The sequence below is a fragment of the Macrosteles quadrilineatus genome, unplaced genomic scaffold (assembly GCF_028750875.1).
Source record: "Macrosteles quadrilineatus isolate MER2022 unplaced genomic scaffold, UCM_ALF_1.0 Scaffold_7__1_contigs__length_78375512, whole genome shotgun sequence".
NCBI classification, from domain to species: domain Eukaryota; kingdom Metazoa; phylum Arthropoda; class Insecta; order Hemiptera; family Cicadellidae; genus Macrosteles; species Macrosteles quadrilineatus.
In genome coordinates, this window is record NW_026542600.1 from 3,595,532 (window position 1) to 3,617,266 (window position 21,735).

The window sequence follows — 21,735 nt, forward strand, 5'->3', positions numbered from 1 at the left end:
ATATTTAACAGCTTAAGGACCCGCTTCCTCAATACGATTAATTTTTTAATAAAAGAGACCACAGGGTTTCAACAAATATCTAAAGAAAAATACCAAGAACCATAGCATCGTCTAGAATGTCGAAAATATATGGGGCTTAAAGCTAATCGTGCTGCACAAAGCATCTATTCTTGCTGTTGTACAGTTTTAATGAAAAATGAATAATTAAAATACTTGATCGACTACGAGTAGTGCTTTATTCCACAAACGTCTTCTTTCAAACAAAACATGGGTGTATGTCGTTGACCAAAATTGTTTGAAATCTACTGGTTCTTCATTATGTCCCAGTAAATTATTCTTGTAATACATGGTAGACCCTTTTTAAATGACAATTTTAGCTATGTTTGTATCTTGTATTGTATTGCCCCAGATGACACTGCGAGGTCCACCAACTACATAGAAGCAGACATGGCTCGTGGGACAGTGTTGATACACCGCTACATCACGGGGGACTGACAGTGTATAGTGTATAGTGTAGCATGGTGGACCTGAGCACAGTGGTAGTGACGTCCCTCAAGGCCGCAACAGGTCTTGTAGGCATCAACAAGCTCTGGTTCATCCCTACGTTCCTAGCGGCCCTCGCCTACTACAACTATGACTTGTACGACCCGGAGAACAGACCCATCAACATCAAGACGGCAGAGATTCGAGCCGAGTATGACTTCATCGTCATCGGCGGAGGCTCTGCAGGCTCCGTCATGGCTAACAGGTCAGTCACACCTTGACTAAGCAAGTTTTCTTTCATAGGGATTGTTTTGGCAATGGTAAACTCGTCGGTCAAGGGGTTTATATGGGGTATATACCTCAGAAGATTTGAACGATTCTTTTTCTTACATCTCTACCTTTGTCGATCCTTTTTCTTCATGGGGATTTTCCAAAGGCCACCATAAAAGCCGTATAAGAGGTCAGTCAAAATTTGATAGAACAAAATGTATACTCGAAAATACTTAAATGAATTTCGGCACCAAATAAAGCTATCAACACAATCTAGATTAAATTTTCACTGTTTAATACACTGATTAAAACACTGTTGTGTCAAATAAATAAAATTAACACAACAAGTTTAGAGGTTAATTGTAAGAAAGGGCCATGAGGTCCTAAGTTCGCCTCAATAAAGAAGTATTTTAATTTAATTTCATTAAAAAAAAGGCGCCAAATAATAATACAATTCCAATTTATGTTGAATAATGATAACCACTACATTCTAAATATTGACAAAACAGAAAATATGATTCTTCTTTCACAAAGCCTCAGTCCAAATGCTTGTTTTTTTATATCTATAGTAAAAAAATACATAGGAAACATTATAGTTGTTCGCTATATGTAATTAACTTGATTGCCCCTTATAACAATCACAATTTTAATGCGATTAAATGACGAAACTGTTAGATGGAAAGGTGTTGGTCAATGATTATACACTCTTTCTGATATGTGTGTCAGCTTTCAATAGACGAGTGTCAGTTTGCCGTCTGGACTGACAAATGGAAAATTAAACACGTCTTTGTTACTCACAGTTGCTGAGCCAAGAGCCCGGCGTAGGATGGGAATCTTACGCAACTATGTCTAATGAAGCATGGGCTGTGATTGATTTCGAAAATAATATTTTCTCTTTCAGCCAAGTCCGAGTAAAAAAGAGGCTTTACCGGAGACATAATCGTAATATCTTACACCTGAACCACTTTCTTTCGTCTTTAGAGTTTCTACAAGTCAAATTCGTTCGAAGAAAAGATAAAAACTCTTTTGATTTTAATGCAATTTGAAGGAAACATGTAAATAAAAACAATTTGATTCGGTTCACGAACTAGCCAGGCCTGACCATTGGGAGAGGGCTTGAAGGGCAATGCTGTACCTCAACAAGGAGCTTTTGACTTGAACTTTTGGATTTGGCAGATTTAAAGGGAAAGACAACTTGAACTTCACCGATGTTCAAACATCTTCACTAAAACCACATCCTGTCCCTATTTCAAAAAATGATAGTCTATGATGTGTTTATAATTATTCTACTTTCTCGAGAAGAGAAGAACGTGGATGTTAACTTTTATATAATATAACTACCAGTATGATTATTATCTCTTCTCCTCCACCAAGTGTTGTTCGCTAACCAGCTGTTTGACCTGTCCAGGTTGTCAGCGATCCCGGAGTGGAACGTCCTACTCCTGGAGGCTGGTGGACAAGAGACAGAACTGACAGACGTCCCTGCCTTGTCCCTGTATCTCCACAAGAGTCGCTTTGACTGGAAGTATCGCACACAACCCCAGCCTACAGCTTGCCAAGCCATGAAGGACCATAGGTGCTGCTGGACCAGAGGAAAGGTAAGGAGAACCAATATCAGTCGGTATGCCACACAGAATAGAAAATATATATCCTTTCATAACCATTTTTCTCATAAAGAGATCTTATGGATTGATGAAGGCTCTAAAGAAGCACAAAAAGTAAGAATCAATAAACTATATTTATAGATAATACACCTGGCGCTTTTGTAATGCTTCCCTAACAAAATTTAAATTTCCCTTCTTACTATCACAAAAGGGTTCAAAACTAGTTATTTCATGATTTACTGACGTTGTGTCTTATGGGATAGCAAAGAAGCTACTCATACATCTAAATTATTCATCTATCAACAAATATGTCATCACGCTCATTATCTTTCATTTCGAGAAATTGTTTAAATGTCTTTTGGCCCAAGGTGATCGGAGGGTCGAGTGTCCTGAACACGATGCTGTACGTCCGCGGCAACAGGAGGGACTACGACAACTGGGCAGCGATGGGCAACGAGGGATGGAGCTACGAGGAGGTGCTCCCGTACTTCATCAAGAGCGAGGACCAGAGGAACCCCTACTTGGCTCGGAACACCAAGTATCACGGGACCGGGGGATACCTGACGGTCCAGGACGCACCATGGAACACGCCTCTAGGTCAGTACCTCTAGGAAACGATGGAATAGTGTATTTCTATCTAATAAACTTTAGGAGAGAGGCATTAGAGTGTCTCTGGCTTGATAACTATAGGAGAGGATGAGAAAGCCTGTCTCTATGTCAGTAAATTATACTATCAAAGAATGCAATAGTGTATTTCTAGGCCAGTGTCAGTGTATTACTCTAGGAGAGGATGGAGTAATGTTTTCATAGGGCACTTACTGTAGGAAAAGACGCAATAGTGTGTCTCAAGGTCATTAACTCTAGGAGAGGATGCAATAGTGTGTCTCTAGATCACTAACTCTAGGAGAGGATGCGATAGCCTGTCTCTATGTCAGTAAATTATACTATTAAAGGATGCAATAGTGTATTTCTAGGCCAGTGTCAGTGTATTACTCTAGGAGAGGATGCAATAGTGTGCATCTAGGTCACTTTTCTAATATAATTTTGATTGCATTATTTCTTTACATCCAATACCGGTAGTTCACCCACGAAGATACATGGTTCTAAATCCGGAATGGCATTTGTGGCAACCCCACCAGTGAGACATTTACCACCACCGATGCCACGTAGCAGGGTTCCATATCATCAACCCAGTATAACCCCAATTACAACAAAACATGGCGAGAATGAATCTGTTGCATGATGGAAATGTAATTGCTCCGGAATTATAACGCAATTACAGCTGCAACAACATAGTTGCAACTGCATCCTAGGTGCAGGGAAAGTGTGAGGTCAATCGTTGCAGGTGTCCGTTGCAATTATTGCAATGGGAGGATCTTCTTGCAATAATAATAGGAAGAAGATTATGACACAGTGGATGCAAATAATGACACCTTCATTACGTGCATGTTACAAACAATCATCCAGGGGATTAGCAAACTTAATAATACTTTAAAGCAGGAGAGTATGGTAAATCTGAACTCATGTGTGTTTTAAAATTTTCATTATTAGAAATTGAGTCTATATTCGTGGATTTGGATGTCTTACTACCAGGGAACTTTGTGATTTGGGTGCAATGAATAATTTAAAAGTTATAGAAAATGTCCCTTAAACGCACCAACCTTTTTAAATAAACTATGCTAAACGAGTTTTAACTCCCTACACTTAAGTTGGTCAATACTATTTACAAAATTTTCCTTTACAGACCCGTTTATAAAGGTTACAATACTTTGTCGTGCTTCATTTATATCGGTCTAAATACAAAAAAATCGTATTACAACGACTTATTACACGTATTACAAATTTACTAAAAACCTAGCGAGTAAACTAAATCATCGCAAAACCACAAGGTTATCTTCACAGACTTTTGGGAGATGATTCGGTCGTTGAATCGTTGGCACTGCCACATTTTCTGTTTTCAGAGGTAGCTTCCTGCATACACAGCGTAGAAGAAATCTTCTTCTACTCTGAGCTGCATAGTGTATAGCATCCGACACACTGTCCAAGTGTTAGTATTTCATCAACGATCGTCTATCGCAGACCGATAGAGCAAGCAAACACATTCACCATTATACGTCTTGTTGCAGGCATAGCGTTTCTACAAGCCGGCGAGGAGATGGGCTACGAGATCCGTGATGTGAATGGTGAGCAACAGACAGGGTACGCGTTGTACCAGTTCACCATTATACGTCTTGTTGCAGGCATAGCGTTTCTACAAGCCGGCGAGGAGATGGGCTACGAGATCCGTGATGTGAATGGTGAGCAACAGACAGGGTACGCGTTGTACCAGTTCACCATTATACGTCTTGTTGCAGGCATAGCGTTTCTACAAGCCGGCGAGGAAATGGGCTACGAGATCCGTGATGTGAATGGTGAGCAACAGACAGGGTACGCGTTGTACCAGTTCACCATTATACGTCTTGTTGCAGGCATAGCGTTTCTACAAGCCGGCGAGGAAATGGGCTACGAGATCCGTGATGTGAATGGTGAGCAACAGACAGGGTACGCGTTGTACCAGTTCACCATGAGGCGCGGTTACCGCTGCAGCGCCGCCAAGGCCTTCATCAACCCTATCAGACTGAGGAGGAACCTCCACGTGGCGCTGTGGACCCACGTCACTCGTATCCTCATAGACCCGGACACCAAACGTGCCTACGGGGTGGAGTTTGTCCGTGAGGGTGTCAAGAGGACGGTGTTGGCCCGGCGGGAGGTCATCTTGTCTGCAGGAGCGATCAACTCTCCACAACTGCTCATGTTGTCAGGTAAGTCTGGGTTTAGGACTTCACGGTCAAAGTAGACTTGCCAAAACGGGAAATTTCTCTTATATACCTTGGTACAAATTCACCAAAAACTGATGGAGAGTTACTGAGTGATAACAACGTGACTTAGAAGTTAAGATCTCATTGGACAAAAACCACAACAATCATGGTACGGTCTGACTTGAACTGTCATCGAATGCAGTGTTCACCTAGTTTGATAGTGTATTTGTTTCATCGGTTAGTCGGTTAATATTATTATTATTCTATGATAAATGATCACTAGTTTATATCATTAAACATGTATTCCCGTCTGCAATTACGTCCTACCTTTATCGAAAGCATAAAACCTTCGGGCCCAAAACTTGTTACACTAAATTGTCTACATACAATGTAGGTTTATTTTTTTTGTTAATAACATATCCGAAAGGAGAAAACTAATTTTGTAAACCGAAATGACAGACGCCCCAGTAAATATAATTTTAAAAGACACGCTGTAATAAACACCGACAGGAAGTTATTATACACTCATTTCTATATTCCTTTGTATAAAAAGAAAGTGCGCTCACGGAACAAACGATGATAAAACGCGAAGCCCCCACCTCGGCAAACCTGCATACGAATGAAGGTATACGTACATGACTGATATTTATACAACTAATATCGCTAAACAGTTAGATTTTCATGGAATTCCCCTTCTGACGTTGGGATTCACATTTAAAACTGAGGAAGAAATATATTCTATACATAACAAATAAATAGTTAATAAGCATTTTAACGCTGTATTGAAAAGCATTAATCGTAAGCACGTTGTACAGGTCATACACCATTGTAGAGTTTATTAAACAGAGTGACAGTATCGGAAAGGTTACGGTAGTAGGCCTATAGATGAGACTAAGTGAAACATTGAAATATTTAGTAAATTTATAGATTGTTCTAAATAACACACATGTACCCAGCCATATATAAAAATAACATATTACAATTATTTTTCCCCTTAAGTTCCCTTACACATGCATAAATGCCTAGCCTTTTAAAACATGTACTTTACACTATGTCAGAAGAATTTGTTTACAATATATATCAACGGTGGAGGGGGGGGGGGGGCTTGAAATGTATTTCCTTAACATTGAGGTCAAAGTAGGGGACATACTCAAACACGAGATTTTACCAATTCTTGTGCCGTTTAAATTCTGAACGTTTAAATAATAGTATGGATGTTTTTAGAACAGCTTGAAAATCAAGTATTAAATTTACACACTGTACACCTCCCTTGGGTAGTTTAAATTCAACTGAACATTGATGAACCGCTGCCAAAACCGCAAGGGTCATTGGCGGGCAGTGAGTGGTGCCGTGGTAAAGGGAAAGTTCAGGACATCTACTAGGAGCAAGGACAAGGCCGAAGTGAAGAGTTGTTGGGAACAGACAACAAAAGATGCAAACTCACAATGCCAATGTCACCCAACCCCTGACTTGACTATCACTGTGTCTAGGATATCTACTGACATCACCGGACTAATCAGCTGACTACAATGACCCCACAGGGAGGTCGCTAATCATTTGTTTCAACTCGCTAATGATTCTTATCTACAGATTTGATCGTGAGGGATTTAATGAGAGATTACTGTCACTAGAGTTATCAAATTTAGTTTTCAAACTTTAAAAAGGCTTTTTTATCATGAAATTGGTTTCATGGAAAGTATACCTTAAAGTATCTTCAAACGCGACTAAATCCTAGAGCGTTCTAAAGGTATTATAAGACATAATCAGAGGCTATAGAAATATTTTTATAGAAAAGGTCAAATGTTTTAAATTATCAAAGAAATGTTGAAGCAAATTTAGTAATTCATATTGTGATTCATTATAGCAATAAAAGATACAAGAATCTCCAAAACTCCATCATCCATCTCTAGGTTTTATTCATCAATCCTCATACGAGACGATTTGGAAATATGACACCAATGCTATAAACTCCCATTGGAACAGTTAACCTAAAAAAATTGGAAAACCTACATGAATCAGCGGGATACCGTAACAATCTTATACGGAGTAAAGCCTTTTGGAATGAGGAACAGAAACAAACGTCCGGCTTAGTGAGGCAACGAAGGAAAGTTCGGAACAAACTGGAAATGCAAACGAGCAAACATGGTGTGTAACCTGTGACCAGCCTGGTGTGACTAATAGGTGAGTCACGGGGGGATTTGACACCTTTACTAGTGTGTCTTCTGATGGGGCTGCATCACTTTTGTTCCGCGGTTGAAGGCTAATTTCTTCACATCACTTTTGTCCGGTGGTCAGCAGGTAGATTTTGAGACCGGCCTAAACATCGCTTTTGTTCCGCGGACATCTCTCTAGTTCCGCGAGGGAGGGGTCTCTACTCCTCCTCCCCCAAATCCTCTCATTCATCCTCCTCCTAATTCTTTCTTACATACGGGATTTTAATCTCGTTAAATTATCATTTTTTCTTTAACAAAAATATCAATAATTTAAATACATAGCCTAACCTAACCTACAAAAGAAAGAATTAGGAGGAGAGCGAAAGAGAGAATTTGGGGGAGGGAGAGTGCAGCCCCCTCTCGCGGAACAAGAGAGATGTCCGCGGAATAAACTATGTTTCGGCCGGTCCCGAAATCTACGGGCCCTTTCACACGAGGCCACTGGTTTCCCGCCACAGCTTTAACATTATTTTAAATGGGACCTTTCACACGCAGCCACTGTAGTTGCCCGCCACTACACAGTGGCCGAGCAGTGTCTCCTCGCGCAACTGCTAGTCGGCAACCGCCGGCAACTCGTCGCGGGGCATTGAATTAAATGGGAGCTTTCCGAGCTTTCACACGTAGCAACCAGTGGCCGCCACCGTGGATGAGCGCGCAGCTACTATTTTGAATCAGTTCACGTGCAGACTGCAAAGACAAACGCACTATGGTAGTTGTTGATTGTTTTCGTGTTGAATTGTTTGTTTTTGAAAATGAGTGATCAGAAGAAAAATATAGAGGACGTTGCTGAAAAAGAAAAAGACTAAGGAAAACAACAGAATAAGAGAATAAACGAAATAATAGAAGACAAAGTGGATACTGACGATCTAATTTGCTAAATTGAAAAGTAACCGGCAATTTGGTATAGTACACCTGTGTCTTTGCCTTATTTTCTTTATTATAACCGCGAGAAGAAGGAGATGTTCTTTGTTCAACAGCATTTTCACAACTACCATTGTACAGTGGCTGTAGTAGAGTGGCTTGTAAGTTGCCTGTACCATCCACTGCAGTTTCCCGGCCGGTAACTGGTGGCGGACACCGGTGGCCGCCACCAGTGGCCTCGTGTGAAAGGGCCCTACCTGCTATCATAGTTTTAAAGAAATATAAAAAATTGCTTTAAAAATAATATCAAAATCACTTTGCGAAGGTACAGCAGCTGAACGCACTACTATAAAATACTAAGATTATAAAATGAAACTTTTATTCAGTACCTTCTAATCGTTAGTTAAGGACGATTTTGTACTGTTAAGCGATAAAATGAAAAATCTGAATCAATAGAATGTAAGGAATATATCTTTTCCTTATCATGACTTTTTATAAATTGTTTACATGTTGATAACAGTTGTAGGTAGCTATTAGATATACTCTTGAACTCTGGCTAGTGAGAAACAAGGGGAATATTTAGATAAGGATTGTCAGAACAAATAACTTTAGATTGTAGTATACTATAAGGATGTTAATACAAAATCCATTTAAAGTATACAAAAATTAACAACATTAAACTTAAACTATTGTACAGCAAACTTATCAATGATGCGTTATGGACCATGTTTTGAAAACGTTTAGAGATTATAGCCTTATTTTATTTAACACAACGTATTCATAAATTCACGTTTTAATGAATAATCTTAAATGATTGACAAGTAGAAACAGACAATTAACAGTGTACGAACAACGGCCCAGGGAGTTAGTTTTATAATATTCAAAATCTACAAACAAAATGTACAAAAGGTTTGATCGGCAGATGAGATGAATCGACTAATCCATCCATGTAGAACAAGATGAACACACGCACACAACACTAGATAACAGTCCCAATACACCGAGTTAAAGTAAAAGTAAAACACGTGTCCTGCGAGTGATAAAACACAATCAGAGTTTGTATACTTGAGTAGACACTAGACAAGGCTATTGACGAATTAGCAATCTCTTACAGTTATGCAACGACCTACGTGGAGACCTATGGAGTATTATGTAAAGGTCCTGGGTGAAGATAGTTGACTTCCTACAACAGTGTCCTCTTGATACCACAAGATGAACACAGCAAACCACTAAGTAGCTTTGACTTCTGCCCCGCTGGAGCTTGTAAGGACTATAGAAAGTTAAAAGAAATTACAGCATTCATGGTTCTCACTATTAGCGGTCCAATATACAGGGTGAACCAGACCACCCGTGCACAACGGTTTGGCCAAACAATCTTTTTTTTTAATCCACCATTAAACATTTTTTAGTAGGCTACTTACATTAAATTTCATAATGTCACTTTAGGCTCTTTTCTTTCAATGTTGGGATCATTAAAAGTACAAATATATGTACGAAAAGTAATATTAAGAATTAAAAACACGTCGAAAATCTAAGACATTTGACAAATTTTAGAAGTAGAGCGGATTTTGAAGGTGAATGAGTGCGATGTAAAATGCCTAAGAGTGTCTTGTAGGAAATGTAATTCTTGACCATGATAATTCTTTCAAATCTTTGATTGAAGAGGCCATTCTCTTTCCGTTTTCAAGCTAAAGCTGTTAAAACCCGTGTTTTTCTAAAAAAAAAGGGGGATTTAAGATAATTTTTTTAGGGGGGGGGGGGCTGTAGTTTAAAAATGTAACTTTTTGGAATTTTCTGGGTGGTTTGGGACCGAGATGGACTTCCATAAATAATTTCAGATCCCTAGCTATTCTAGAAGTTGGTAAACATTTGTATACAAGATCAGTGAGTTACACAAGCGTCTGTATATCCCGTAAGTATGTGCACGGGTGGTATGATTCACCCTGTATACAACGGTGCTCAAAATTTATAAAATATACATCAACAACCATAGCAGTGTGTAAAGTAAAATTACTTGTTTGAGTATCTACTGAATTTCACTTCGAAGATGACGGTTGGATTTATGATGCACGAATGTGTGAATTGGAAGACAACATGACGATCTGAAGTTATTGATGCTTGTTATTGTCATATGATGCGGACGTAACATCATATAGAAGCTGACTGGTTCCCATTCCCAGGAAAATTACTCTACATATAATAATTCAATATTTGCAGTAAAGCTCTAAAATTTTCAGAGGTACCAAGTGTAGCTGAATTTGTATACAGGGTGTTTTTTTAAAAACTTGCATCTTTATTTATGTAATAACCGCAATAGATAGAAATATGCAGTTTGCGGGAATCATCTATTGACGTAGGGGGGCCCAATTGTTTTGAATTCAACGTTACATTCACATTCCCCCCCTTTCCCCCCCTGCCTCCAACTTATTTTTTTTAAATAGCAAGGTACCGCTTGTGACATATCAAATGAAAGAGCATAAAAAAAGAAAATGTTTGATGAAAAAAAATTAAAAATCGGTTCATAAATTTGCGAGATATTTCCCCCCCCCCTTCCCCGGAACTTGATTTTTTTTAATAGCAAAGTACCCCTTGTGACATATCAAATGAAAGAGCATGAAAAAAGAAAATTTTTGGTGAAATTTATTTTTCATTTGATATGTCACAAGGGCGGGTACCTTGCTATTAAAAAACAAGTTATGGGTAGGGGTAAAAGGGGGGGGATTATCTCACAAATTCAAAAGCCGATTTTAAATTTTTTTCCACCAAAAATTTTCTTTTTTCATGCTCTTTCATTTGATACGTCACAAGGGGTACTTTGCTATTAAAAAAATAATCAAGTTCCGGGGAAGGGGGGGGGAAATATCTCGCAAATTTATGAACCGATTTTTAATTTTTTTTCATCAAACATTTTCTTTTTTCATGCTCATTCATTTGATATGTCACAAGGGGTACCTTGCTATTTAAAAAAAATAAGTTGGGGGCAGGGGGGGAAATGGGGGGGAATGTGAATGTAACGTTGAACTCAAAACAATTGGGCCCCCTACTTCAATAGATGATTCCCGCAAACTGCATATTTCTATCTATTGCGGTTTTTACATAAATAAAGATGCAAGTTTTTAAAAAAACACCCTGTATATTAGTTTCACATATTGAAGATTTTATGTGATGAAGAATTAATAATACATATTAGGTCCTCATAAACGTAAGTAAATTTGACAACGATTATATCCGTAAAATTTTTACAAAATCAGACGATTTTCATACATACTTCATTTTTTTTTATGAACAACTTAAGTAAATATCGATGACAATTATTCATTTATCATATCACAATAATAATGGTGGTTTAATGGTGTAGATGACCAGACTCATTGTAGTCACAGTCATTGATGGTGTAGATGACTAGACTCATTGTAGTCACAGTCAGAGGCAGGTGAATGACTAGACTGTGACCGGTCAGTTGAAGGAGCAGGAAGCCCGACCCCAACAAGGCCAAGCTTTCTCTCACTTACACAACGCTAACTCGTCAGCCTTGGGTACGTTTTGCACGTGCGCAGCCCATTTCACTTTCTTACTGATATCATTTTCAGTTTCGAGAAGCTTATTCATCAGAAAATCCACAAGATGTATTAATTCATGGTTTTGAAATTAAGACTGGCACAGAATCCAGTGTTATATGAAATGAAAAAGAATTTCGCAATTGAACCAGATATGAAGAGGCTGCTGTTATCAAGGAATTCATGAATGAGTTTGTACTTAAACGAACTTTTAAATCTCTGGCAGTTATATTTTGAATCAGAATAGAAAATAAAGTGTGTATCCTACTGAACGTATGGGTCGCTTTCAAGTAAGATTAAGAATATAATTCTTTTATTCTTTTTTTCGTGGTTAAATCTATATCCCTCTTAATAAAGGAATGAAGCTCTATGGAACTGAAATACATATATCCAATCAAAAATACATACGTTATGGTAAAATTGGTGTATACATCGTTAAAATTGGTGAACTTGGTATAAAATGTCATAAAAAGGTTTTAACCTCAAAATCATATCATGATTGATCAGAATAATCGAATAACGACCGTATCCACTCGTATATAAATTTAAAGGGTAAATGAAAATACTACAATGTGTAAAGTTGCCAAAGCTCTGTAGCCAATTCACACCAAACTGTGGTTGGTCGCACTGATTCTGTTTGCTTGACGGCTGAGTATTTTAATGTAAATCATCATGTAAATGTGGCTGAGTCAGCAGGTAACATTCAACTTGTAACTGCCAAACAGAACCTTCGCAAATCTCAACATTATAACATCTAACTCTTCAAGAACCATGACAATTCCCCCAAGTTAATAATGGGCTACAGTGGTAGCAAAACGGGAGTGCCGATGGAGACCTGTGGGGGTGCGTGCGTTTGAAGGTACTTGACCTGGTCTCCATCGGCACTCCCGTTTTGCTACCACTGTAAGCATGACGAAACTAGTAAAATTTGTTAATCTCCGAACAGACGAAAATATAACTGAACGAAAATAATATAATAATTTTATAGCAAACTGAGATTTTACAATCACTAAACTACGTAATTACGAGAACATACTTTTCCCCGTAAGTATGGTTAATATTTCTGACTGCTCTCCATCACAATAGGCACGGAATGCGTTTTCCAAGGTCACCGCTTATAAGTTAGAATCAACGAGTTACTTCAACTCTAGGAACACAACAAAACAAAATAAAACAGAATATAACTGTTCGTGTCCTCGGTAGGATTTGCAGATGCATGTGAACAAATTAAAATTCAGACGAACAGATATAAATAATCAAATAAATAACTGACAACCATCATAGCTTAAAGTAAAGAATTCGAAAGTCAAATCTAGTCTAAGATGTGAAATGTATTTAATGTTTTTTAATTTTAAAACTAAGACATATATATTTTTATCGACATTGTTGATTATACGAGCACTTCCGTTTTTTTTTTTTTTATCTTAGTGAATACCTAGATGTACACTCTGAAGGAATTTCGTTTGTTATAATTTTATTAGAGCGAAACAAGTCCCTATGGGAAACCGCAGGAATATAGTGTTTCTTGTGGTCGCAAGAGGTTGACAAACATTCTATACCAGGCTATATTTCACTTTGATGATTTCTTTATATCAACACTATTGCTAAATTACTGACATCTGTTTGGTTAGATAAAAAGATAGTAGATTGGTACAGTTAAAATAGAATAACAATTGCTGCCTGTAAATAATATTAAAGGCAATACAACATTTCTAACTAATTTACGAGAAAATGTTAATATATTTTGAAAGGACCGTGAACCCTGCTCTTACAATCATTGTAAGATTGTATGATTACATGTATAAGAGCAGAGCTCAGAATCAACACTTGTTATTGTTGTTCATTGGTATATTTTAGCGTGTAACTGGAAGATAAGTGTGATAAAAATCTATATGGTACAATAGAACGTTCTTTAAGAGTTTTGCGGAATAACAAAAATTCGTATTATTTTGAGCAATAGCAAGTACATTTTTAATTTACAAGTTTGTGGATTTTAAGTTAAATTCAAGTTTAGACTATTTAGGGTTGAGTTTGGGCTAAGTGTTGAATTTTCGTCGATTCATTTTTAATAGCAATAAAACATTTATATTTACAAATATAACTAACGTCAGTATTTATTCAAGAAATGTAAAATAAAGACTCTTTGTCTCTTTTGATAGACAGGTGTAAATATCGAATGTTAAAATGTGTATTATGTGTAAACTAGAATTCACTTTAAACTACGATTTGTCCAAGACAATTGAGATTAGGTTTGTAATTGGACTAAATGTTTCATCTACTTGCAGGTATCGGACCAGCAGAGCACCTGCAGTCTGTGGGCGTGCCTGTGATCCACGACTCGCCAGGAGTGGGACGCAACCTGATGGACCACATCGCCGTGGGAGGGATCATCTTCCTGGTGGACTACCCGGTGTCTCTGGTGCTGCAGAGAGTGATGAACATCAACTCTGCACTGCGCTACGCCATCACGGGGGACGGCCCTCTCACCAGCTCCGTGGGTCTGGAGACTGTGGCGTTCATCACGACCAAGTACGGCAACGTGACCGACGACTGGCCAGACATGGAGTTCATGTTGACGTCCACCAGCACCATCAGTGACGGAGGGACTGTGGCCAAGCGCGCCCACGGGCTCAGGCAGGAGTTCTTCGACGAGTACATGGGAGACATTGTCAACAAGGACGCGTTCGGAGTGTTCCCCATGATATTACGGCCTAAGAGTCGCGGATACATCAAGCTGAGGAGTAACGACCCAATGCAGTACCCTCTACTGTACCACAACTACCTGACAGACCCTGATGACGTCAGAGTGTTGCGGGAGGGAGTCAAGGCCGGGTTGGCCATCGGAGAGACTGCGGCGATGAAGAGGTTCGGAGCGAGGTTCCACCGCAGGCCTGTCCCAGGGTGTAAGCAACTCCCACTCTTCACTGACGAGTACTGGGAGTGCTTCATCAGACAATACACTATGACTATATACCACATGTCGGGTACGTGCAAGATGGGGCCGTCTAGTGACCCGGCGGCCGTCGTCGACCCCAAGCTGAGGGTGTACGGGGTCCAGGGTCTCAGAGTGATAGACGCGTCCATCATGCCACAGATCACCAGCGGCAACATCAACGCCCCTGTCATCATGATCGCGGAGAAGGGGGCGGACATGGTCGTCAACTACTGGAAGGGATACGACACCTCCAGGAAGAGGAGGGCGACTGACACCCCCGAGGACTGAGCACGGTCAAGTCTACAATTACTTGGTCAACCCCACACCCTTAAATTGACACCATCATCATATTCACTAAACAATATTATACTTTTCTCGAAAACATTATAAATGTACACGTCAATAACCTGGACATACATTTATATTGGGAAATTGTCATTCAAACTCACAACCTGTATTGTTCCATTCTATTAGTCATAAACATTTCAAATGTAATCAATGTAATTTTAACATAAACTTAGTTTACAATAACTGCCAGCACGGCACAAAACATATGCAAAGTCAGATGAGGTAGGAACAAAATTTAAAAACATATTCTTTAGTATGAGCATGACATGAACTCCTCCAACCCCTAGTCGGTCAAGTTTCATACCGTAGATGACCGTGGAAGTATATACAACGAATATGAAGAGTAAATAACTAAAAGTGACGATCATTGCGCAAAAGTGACAAAAACTCTTAAACTGACAACTTGCTCAATGTGACACCCGACAGTGGCATGTTACCATTAGAGTTAAGGGCGATTTGCGAACAACGCTTACAGATTATACAAAGTGTTTCGCGACTAGTGTTATTTAAAATATTTTTTGTAAACCATAGATAGAGCTCCGTTGTGTATATGTTCTGCGTAGATGGGAACCGTTAGTGGTTTTAGTCAGATGACCAAAGATGGGCTCAAGATTTACAAAGTTAACTTAGAACATTAATGTAAAAGAATAGAACTGTAACAACGGTTGTAAAAATGTTATAAATTATGTAACGTTTTAAAACACTCATTAAACATGAGCGTGACGTAGTGTTGGTACGAACAGCAGCTTTTTATAACGTAAGAAGTGTAATGTTATTTTTTTAAAGGAAAATAAACAAGTGTTTATTGAAAATTTCAAGGTTTTAATAATAAGATAACTGGAAGTTATAAAATGATGAACGTATTCAAACAATCAATATTGTGTTTTTTTTCTGGTCTTGAAACCCTCGACAACAATTGTGTATGCACCATCATATCATCAACATAATGTAATAACATTATAATAATCATATGATCATCAAAATTACAAAATAAACTGGTACCTCAACTGGTAAGAAGTCAACAGTTAACATAACGAAGAAATCATTACTCACTCAAATTTTAACTAGGTAATAACATGGACTAAGGTAAAAAAACTGTTGTTTCCTTAGTCTATGGTAATACAGATAAAAAATAAATTATATTAAAGAAAGGTATAGGTTTGAGTATTTCCCAACTTTCTAAATGACAAAATATGATGATGGAAAAGTATGAACACACTAGTATTTAGACTACAAACTAAGTTAATATTTGTAAGCCAAATCTGTGAAGTAGTTTTAAAAGAAAATATGATAAAAAGTTTTTTTTTACAATCCTCCTCCTGCTGAAACACCCTAATTCTAAGTCGGCTTGTGAACTCAATCGAAAAACGAAAAAGTATAGTGGTCCCAGGTTTTAGTCTTACCAAACATACTACTAATAGCTACACCCCTAGAGAAAAATTCTTTATATAATGTAAACTATCTTACTTGGATGTGTCTTCATCAATTACTTCAGTTGCGTATTGTAAAGTACTCAAAATACTTTCATACCTGAAAAATACAATTTATATCAGAAATAAGTATAAGTACGACTGTTTACCAGTAAGTTAGTGTAAAGGTGGGATTGAAATGTAATGTAAATGCCGTAAATACAACAATTATTAAACACAAAACCACCCTTGCTCATATGAAAAGTTGAAAGTTGTTGTCATATGCAAAGTTGTACATATATACAAAGTTTAATTTTTAAAGGTATTCATATGTAGTTTTCAATGTCTTAACTACTCTCTTCTATCTGACGACAAACCTAAAACAGTGTTTTATCATTCGGAATGTAGACCCTATGTTTGCGTACCAAACGATGTAACATATCCTCATTACAACTACAGTAAGGACTTGCGACCATTTGTATCGTTTGAGAGTAAAACCTTTGGTAAATAAAAGTAAAAAATCGTTAAATTCCTTCAAAATACTTCATTTCAACAATAATTTTAATGTTAAATATAAATTTATTGGTGCAACAAAAAACTAACTCTACCAAAGATACATGTACAAAATTATTATTCAGTTTATTGATATCGTTTTACTATCAATAACTTTATCGCTAGCATTCTCATTAAAAAATAATGGTTGTCCTCCATGCAAACCTTGATTTATAATAAATAATAATCATTCATTAAATACTAAATAACTATATGATAGTTTCCCACCTTGAACATTTTTTGCTGAAAATATTATTGAACTAGGAATTGAAACCAACACAATACACAGACAAAACCAAACAGTCATTCATAATAACCAAACATCAATGATGAGTTCATCGCAACAATGCTCGTGCATGCGTGTCGCTACAAGATCATCAGCTGTTGAGTGAGAGAGAGAGAGACAACATTGCTAATCAGCTGACTATATTCTGGACCTGTCATTGGTTTATACGGGAGTTTACATTATGTATTAAGAATTAATATTTTTGATTTAAATGGGTTGTAAATCACTTTTGTACACTCATTATAAAAATAATTTTACTTTACAAAGACAACAAAACACGAAATTTACCAATTTCTCTCTAGACCTTTTTAAAGAGCTTAAAAACAAACAATTTCGCATATCAAAGTGTTTTTGTACGATTATTGGTAACTGATAAAATTGAAAAAATTGTTAATTACAAATTCCCATGTTTTCCTTATGGAGAATATTGTAAAATGTTGTAGTTTGCTTGTTTATGGATATATTTTGTTAAAACTTGGCAAATTTATTTATTTTATACTAAACTATTACATTACAACTATAACATTTTACCAAAACACACTTTATTAGTTTCCTTGTAGCAGAAAACCTAGGTACTCGTTAAAACTAATGTTATTTAAATAGATTTAATTGAAAATCAATTCAGACAAATGGAAATTCGCTTAGTCGATAGGTTTGCTGTGGCGAGGGTATTATTGATATTTAGGTTAAAATGCGCTTAGTTTGTGAACACTATAAATATAATCTTTAGGACAATCTTCATCTATAACTAACCACTCAAGTAAAGACGAAAACAGATTAAACGTATATGATATGATTTTTTAAATAGTCACTAAAGTTACATTGCAATTACTTTCACTATATTATACTATTAATACTATCATTTTAATGTTTCAGATATACAGTTATTTTACAAACCTATACTGATTAATTTGACAAAGCAAGAATTATCTAAAATTATTGATAACATCAATTATATAGAATTTATTTATAATCTTATTTTACTACATTTTACGTTATATACTCAAGGGTAAACTTAGCAATTTTAGTATCAATATTTATATTACTTTGTATGGTATTTATTTGTTTGCAAAGCTTGTCACAGACAGAACACAACAGAAGAAACCCGAACTATACAGCTAGCTCAAGTCAGGAACAATCAACGATCACATAAGACCAAATTGGTCTTATGTGATCGTTGGGAACAATGAACCACTATGACAAATTAAATACCACGTTGGGAGATTTAAAAATTAAATAGAAAGGAATGCGCGATAACGGGCATTTAAACAACGATAAGCGAAGGCAGCGATAGACCAGGTAAACGTTTAAATGCCCGCCTCGCTGTGTTGTATCTCTACTAGCGTCTGTGCAATTGAAGGCGTTGGCTACGCGTACCAAATATCAGGAAATTCACGCTGCATGGTTAAAACTGAAAGCTTTCAATATTAGTTAAATACCCCCATCGCAGCAAACCTGCAGACTGAGGGAATTTCCATTTACCTGGCTGAATTTATACCAAAATATTTCCTTAAAAGTGTCAGATTTATTTCCTATTTAAATAATATAAATTTTAATGAGTACTTAGGTTTGCTACTACAGGGACTGTAGTGAGGTGTGTTTCTTATTGAGACGTTGACAGCTTAATATGTAATAAATAAAATGCCAAAATTTGATGAAGATATATCCATAAATAAGCAAACTACAACAGTTTATAATAAATATTCAGTTGTTTGCTTGTGCGAGTATAAGAATAACATGGGAATTTTAAATTAAATATATTTTTACTATCTCCGTTACCGTTAGGCATACAACAACGCTCCAATATACAAAATTATTTATTTTTTAAGCTCTACAATGGTTTGGAGAGAAATTAAAAAATTGTGTGTTTTAGAGTCAAAAATGGGGAAAACCTATTTTTACCCCATAGAACCCCCCATGAACCCCCGTTCCCATAGTCCAATCATGCTGGTTCGCGAACTCGTTCGAATAAATGTAGGTTTACACGTTGGTACCAAATTTCATAAAAATCCGATAATTTTTGCTCTAGTTATCGCGCTAACTAGATATATATGTGTATATATGAATTTAAACGGAGGGTGTTTTTGGCCTCTGGGGACCTCAAAACGAAAAAGTCAATCGGTCTCAAGTCCAGGTCTTACCAAGTCATCATGTGGTCCACGAGACCCACGGTAATAGCTTATTATCTATATGGGAATTTCGTTAAAACAAATTTAGTTAACACAGCTAGAGTAGGATCCCAATAGTCACTAATTTTCCTTGCAATAAGCCACAGAAGTATCTCAATATTTATTGCATTATCTATGACCTACAGATGAAATTCTCTTTTCCCCTGACTAACGCTTAACTATCGACCATATCACGTTACACTGTTAAGAATAAATCCACGGTGGATGCAATGTTTACTTTAACCAATAAAATAGTTGAATCATTGGATAAAGGAGAATCAGCATCAGGTATTTTCTTTGATCTTCGAAAGGCATTTGACATGGTTCCTCATAAAATTCTTTTAGATAAACGAAGAGATTTGTGTTAGAGGGGTGGCCAACAAATGGTTTCGCTCCTTTAGCTGGACGTCGTCAGACCGTTGTGGGATATTGACGAAATGTAGCCCTAATGTCAAATTGGTAAAAGCAGGTGTACCCCAGGGTTTAATTTTAGGTCCCTTATTATTTTTCATATTCATAAATGATATTCCAAAAAGTGTGTCTGATGCTGAGATATTTTTTAGTTTAACGGCAATAAACACCAATTCATTTAATTTAATTTCACCGACAAACTCGTTCCAATCTGACCCAAGGCAGTTAGTACTGAGTTCAACAAAGACAAGACCAGACAGGTATATGTCACATGGGAAGTCCAACTGTAAACCGAGCAAACCCTAAATGGAATCCGAGTTACATAAGGAGTGTCAGTTAAGGAGCGAGTATTAAAATAATTGCTGGAGCTGCTGTGAAAGCAGAACTAAGTAGTGGAGGGGAGAACTCAAAACTGGAACCTTCCTAAAAACATTGAAAAAGTCAACGTGTGACATTACAAATTAATTACGCCGCCTTAGACATCTCAAAACACCATACACTACGGAGGGTATAGAGCCACTTTCAGCACGTCATCTTAATTCATTTGTTGAAGTAAAATACTTAGTAATTTAAATTCAGTTTATCAATTTAACTTTATGAATTCAGTTTGCGTGCGATGGCATGAATACAAATATGTGACTTTAAACAGCATTACAGTATTTTAATAATTACAATACAAGTAAGTTACAAATTCGCAAACCATCGATTTTGTAGTATTCATTGAATATTAAGAAGATATTAAAGTGATGAGTTGCTAAAGTAATACTACATTTGAAAACGTAATAGTTGTTTACGCAACGATAGCGTTGAAGATGGTGTTAACGACACGAGTAGAAAATTTAAGGTATGAGCTTTGGCGAGTGCCTTAAAAACTTCTACGAGTGTCGTTAACACTATTAACGCGAGTTGCGTACAATACTTGGCTTTAAACATCATTACAGTATTTTAATAATTACAATACAAGTAAGTTACAAATTCGCAAACAATCGATTTTGTAGTATTCATTGAATATTAAGAAGATATTAAAGTGATGAGTTACTAAAGTAATACTACATTTGAAAACGTAATAGTTGTTTACGCAACGATAGCGTTAAAGATGGTGTTAACGACACGAGTAGAAAATTTTAGGTATGGGCTTTGGCAAGTGCCTTAAAAACTTCTACGAGTGTCGTTAACACTATTAACGCGAGTTGCGTACAATACTTTACCTACGACAGTGTGTTAGTAATTAAACTTAAAAAATCATTAATCATAACTTTTAAGAGACGTTATGTTTTCGTTTATAACCTCACATTGCCACTGACAGTGATGCAACGAAACAATGTACCAAACACTAATTACACCACTCAATAATTCAATTGGCCTGAACAGCTGATTAGTTGAAGTTAGAATCATTGCACATTTTACTTCTCTTTCAATCCTTGAACCACATTTTTCCGTTACCCGTGTTGATATGAGTAAAACTATGCTGTTATGAAATTAACATTCCTCTTATGGTGGGCAAATCCAAGATGGCCGTTAGCTTTCATGGAATCTTAAGAACAATTTAATTATTCATTTTTAACCATCAGCTGAGTTAATCAGTCAGTCTCTACTACGGCGACGCCTGCTTATGTGTTAACGCGCGGAGTGATACACTACTGTTCTGCTCATAGCGGACTGGACTTGCAGGCGACTATAAAATGCTCCAAACCATATTGGTATACTGGCACTGGCGAGAATTTGTAAAATTATACTTTAGAGATGATAATGGTTGTATAATATTAAATAATTGTACTGTTTGCATGTATGAATGCATCATGTTAATTCCAAATACAATACTACAAAGTGTTTTGTATTT

General features: G+C 37.0%; 2 protein-coding genes across 2 annotated transcripts in view; one reads left to right on the forward strand and one right to left on the reverse strand.

Moving 5' to 3' along the window:
- The window catches only part of LOC128997751 (flotillin-2), a 309,529-nt gene that overhangs the window by 99,045 nt on the left and 188,749 nt on the right, over window positions 1–21,735 (reverse strand). The gene's annotated exons all lie outside the window — the stretch shown is intronic.
- Window positions 471–15,930, forward strand: LOC128997752 (glucose dehydrogenase [FAD, quinone]-like). The gene is made up of 5 exons (XM_054423409.1): window positions 471–748; window positions 2,162–2,351; window positions 2,726–2,954; window positions 4,826–5,158; window positions 14,072–15,930. Exons 1-5 carry the CDS (start codon window positions 519–521, stop codon window positions 15,007–15,009), a joined length of 1,920 nt encoding a protein of 639 aa, XP_054279384.1. The 5' UTR covers window positions 471–518; the 3' UTR covers window positions 15,010–15,930.

Coding starts and splice junctions, on each gene's coding strand:
- LOC128997752 (XM_054423409.1), top strand. CDS start 519: ATGGTGGACCTGAGCACAGTGGTAGTGACGTCCCTCAAGGCCGCAACA. Junction 749..2,161: donor GGCTCCGTCATGGCTAACAG/GTCAGTCACACC, acceptor TGACCTGTCCAG/GTTGTCAGCGATCCCGGAGT. Junction 5,159..14,071: donor ACAACTGCTCATGTTGTCAG/GTAAGTCTGGGT, acceptor ATCTACTTGCAG/GTATCGGACCAGCAGAGCAC.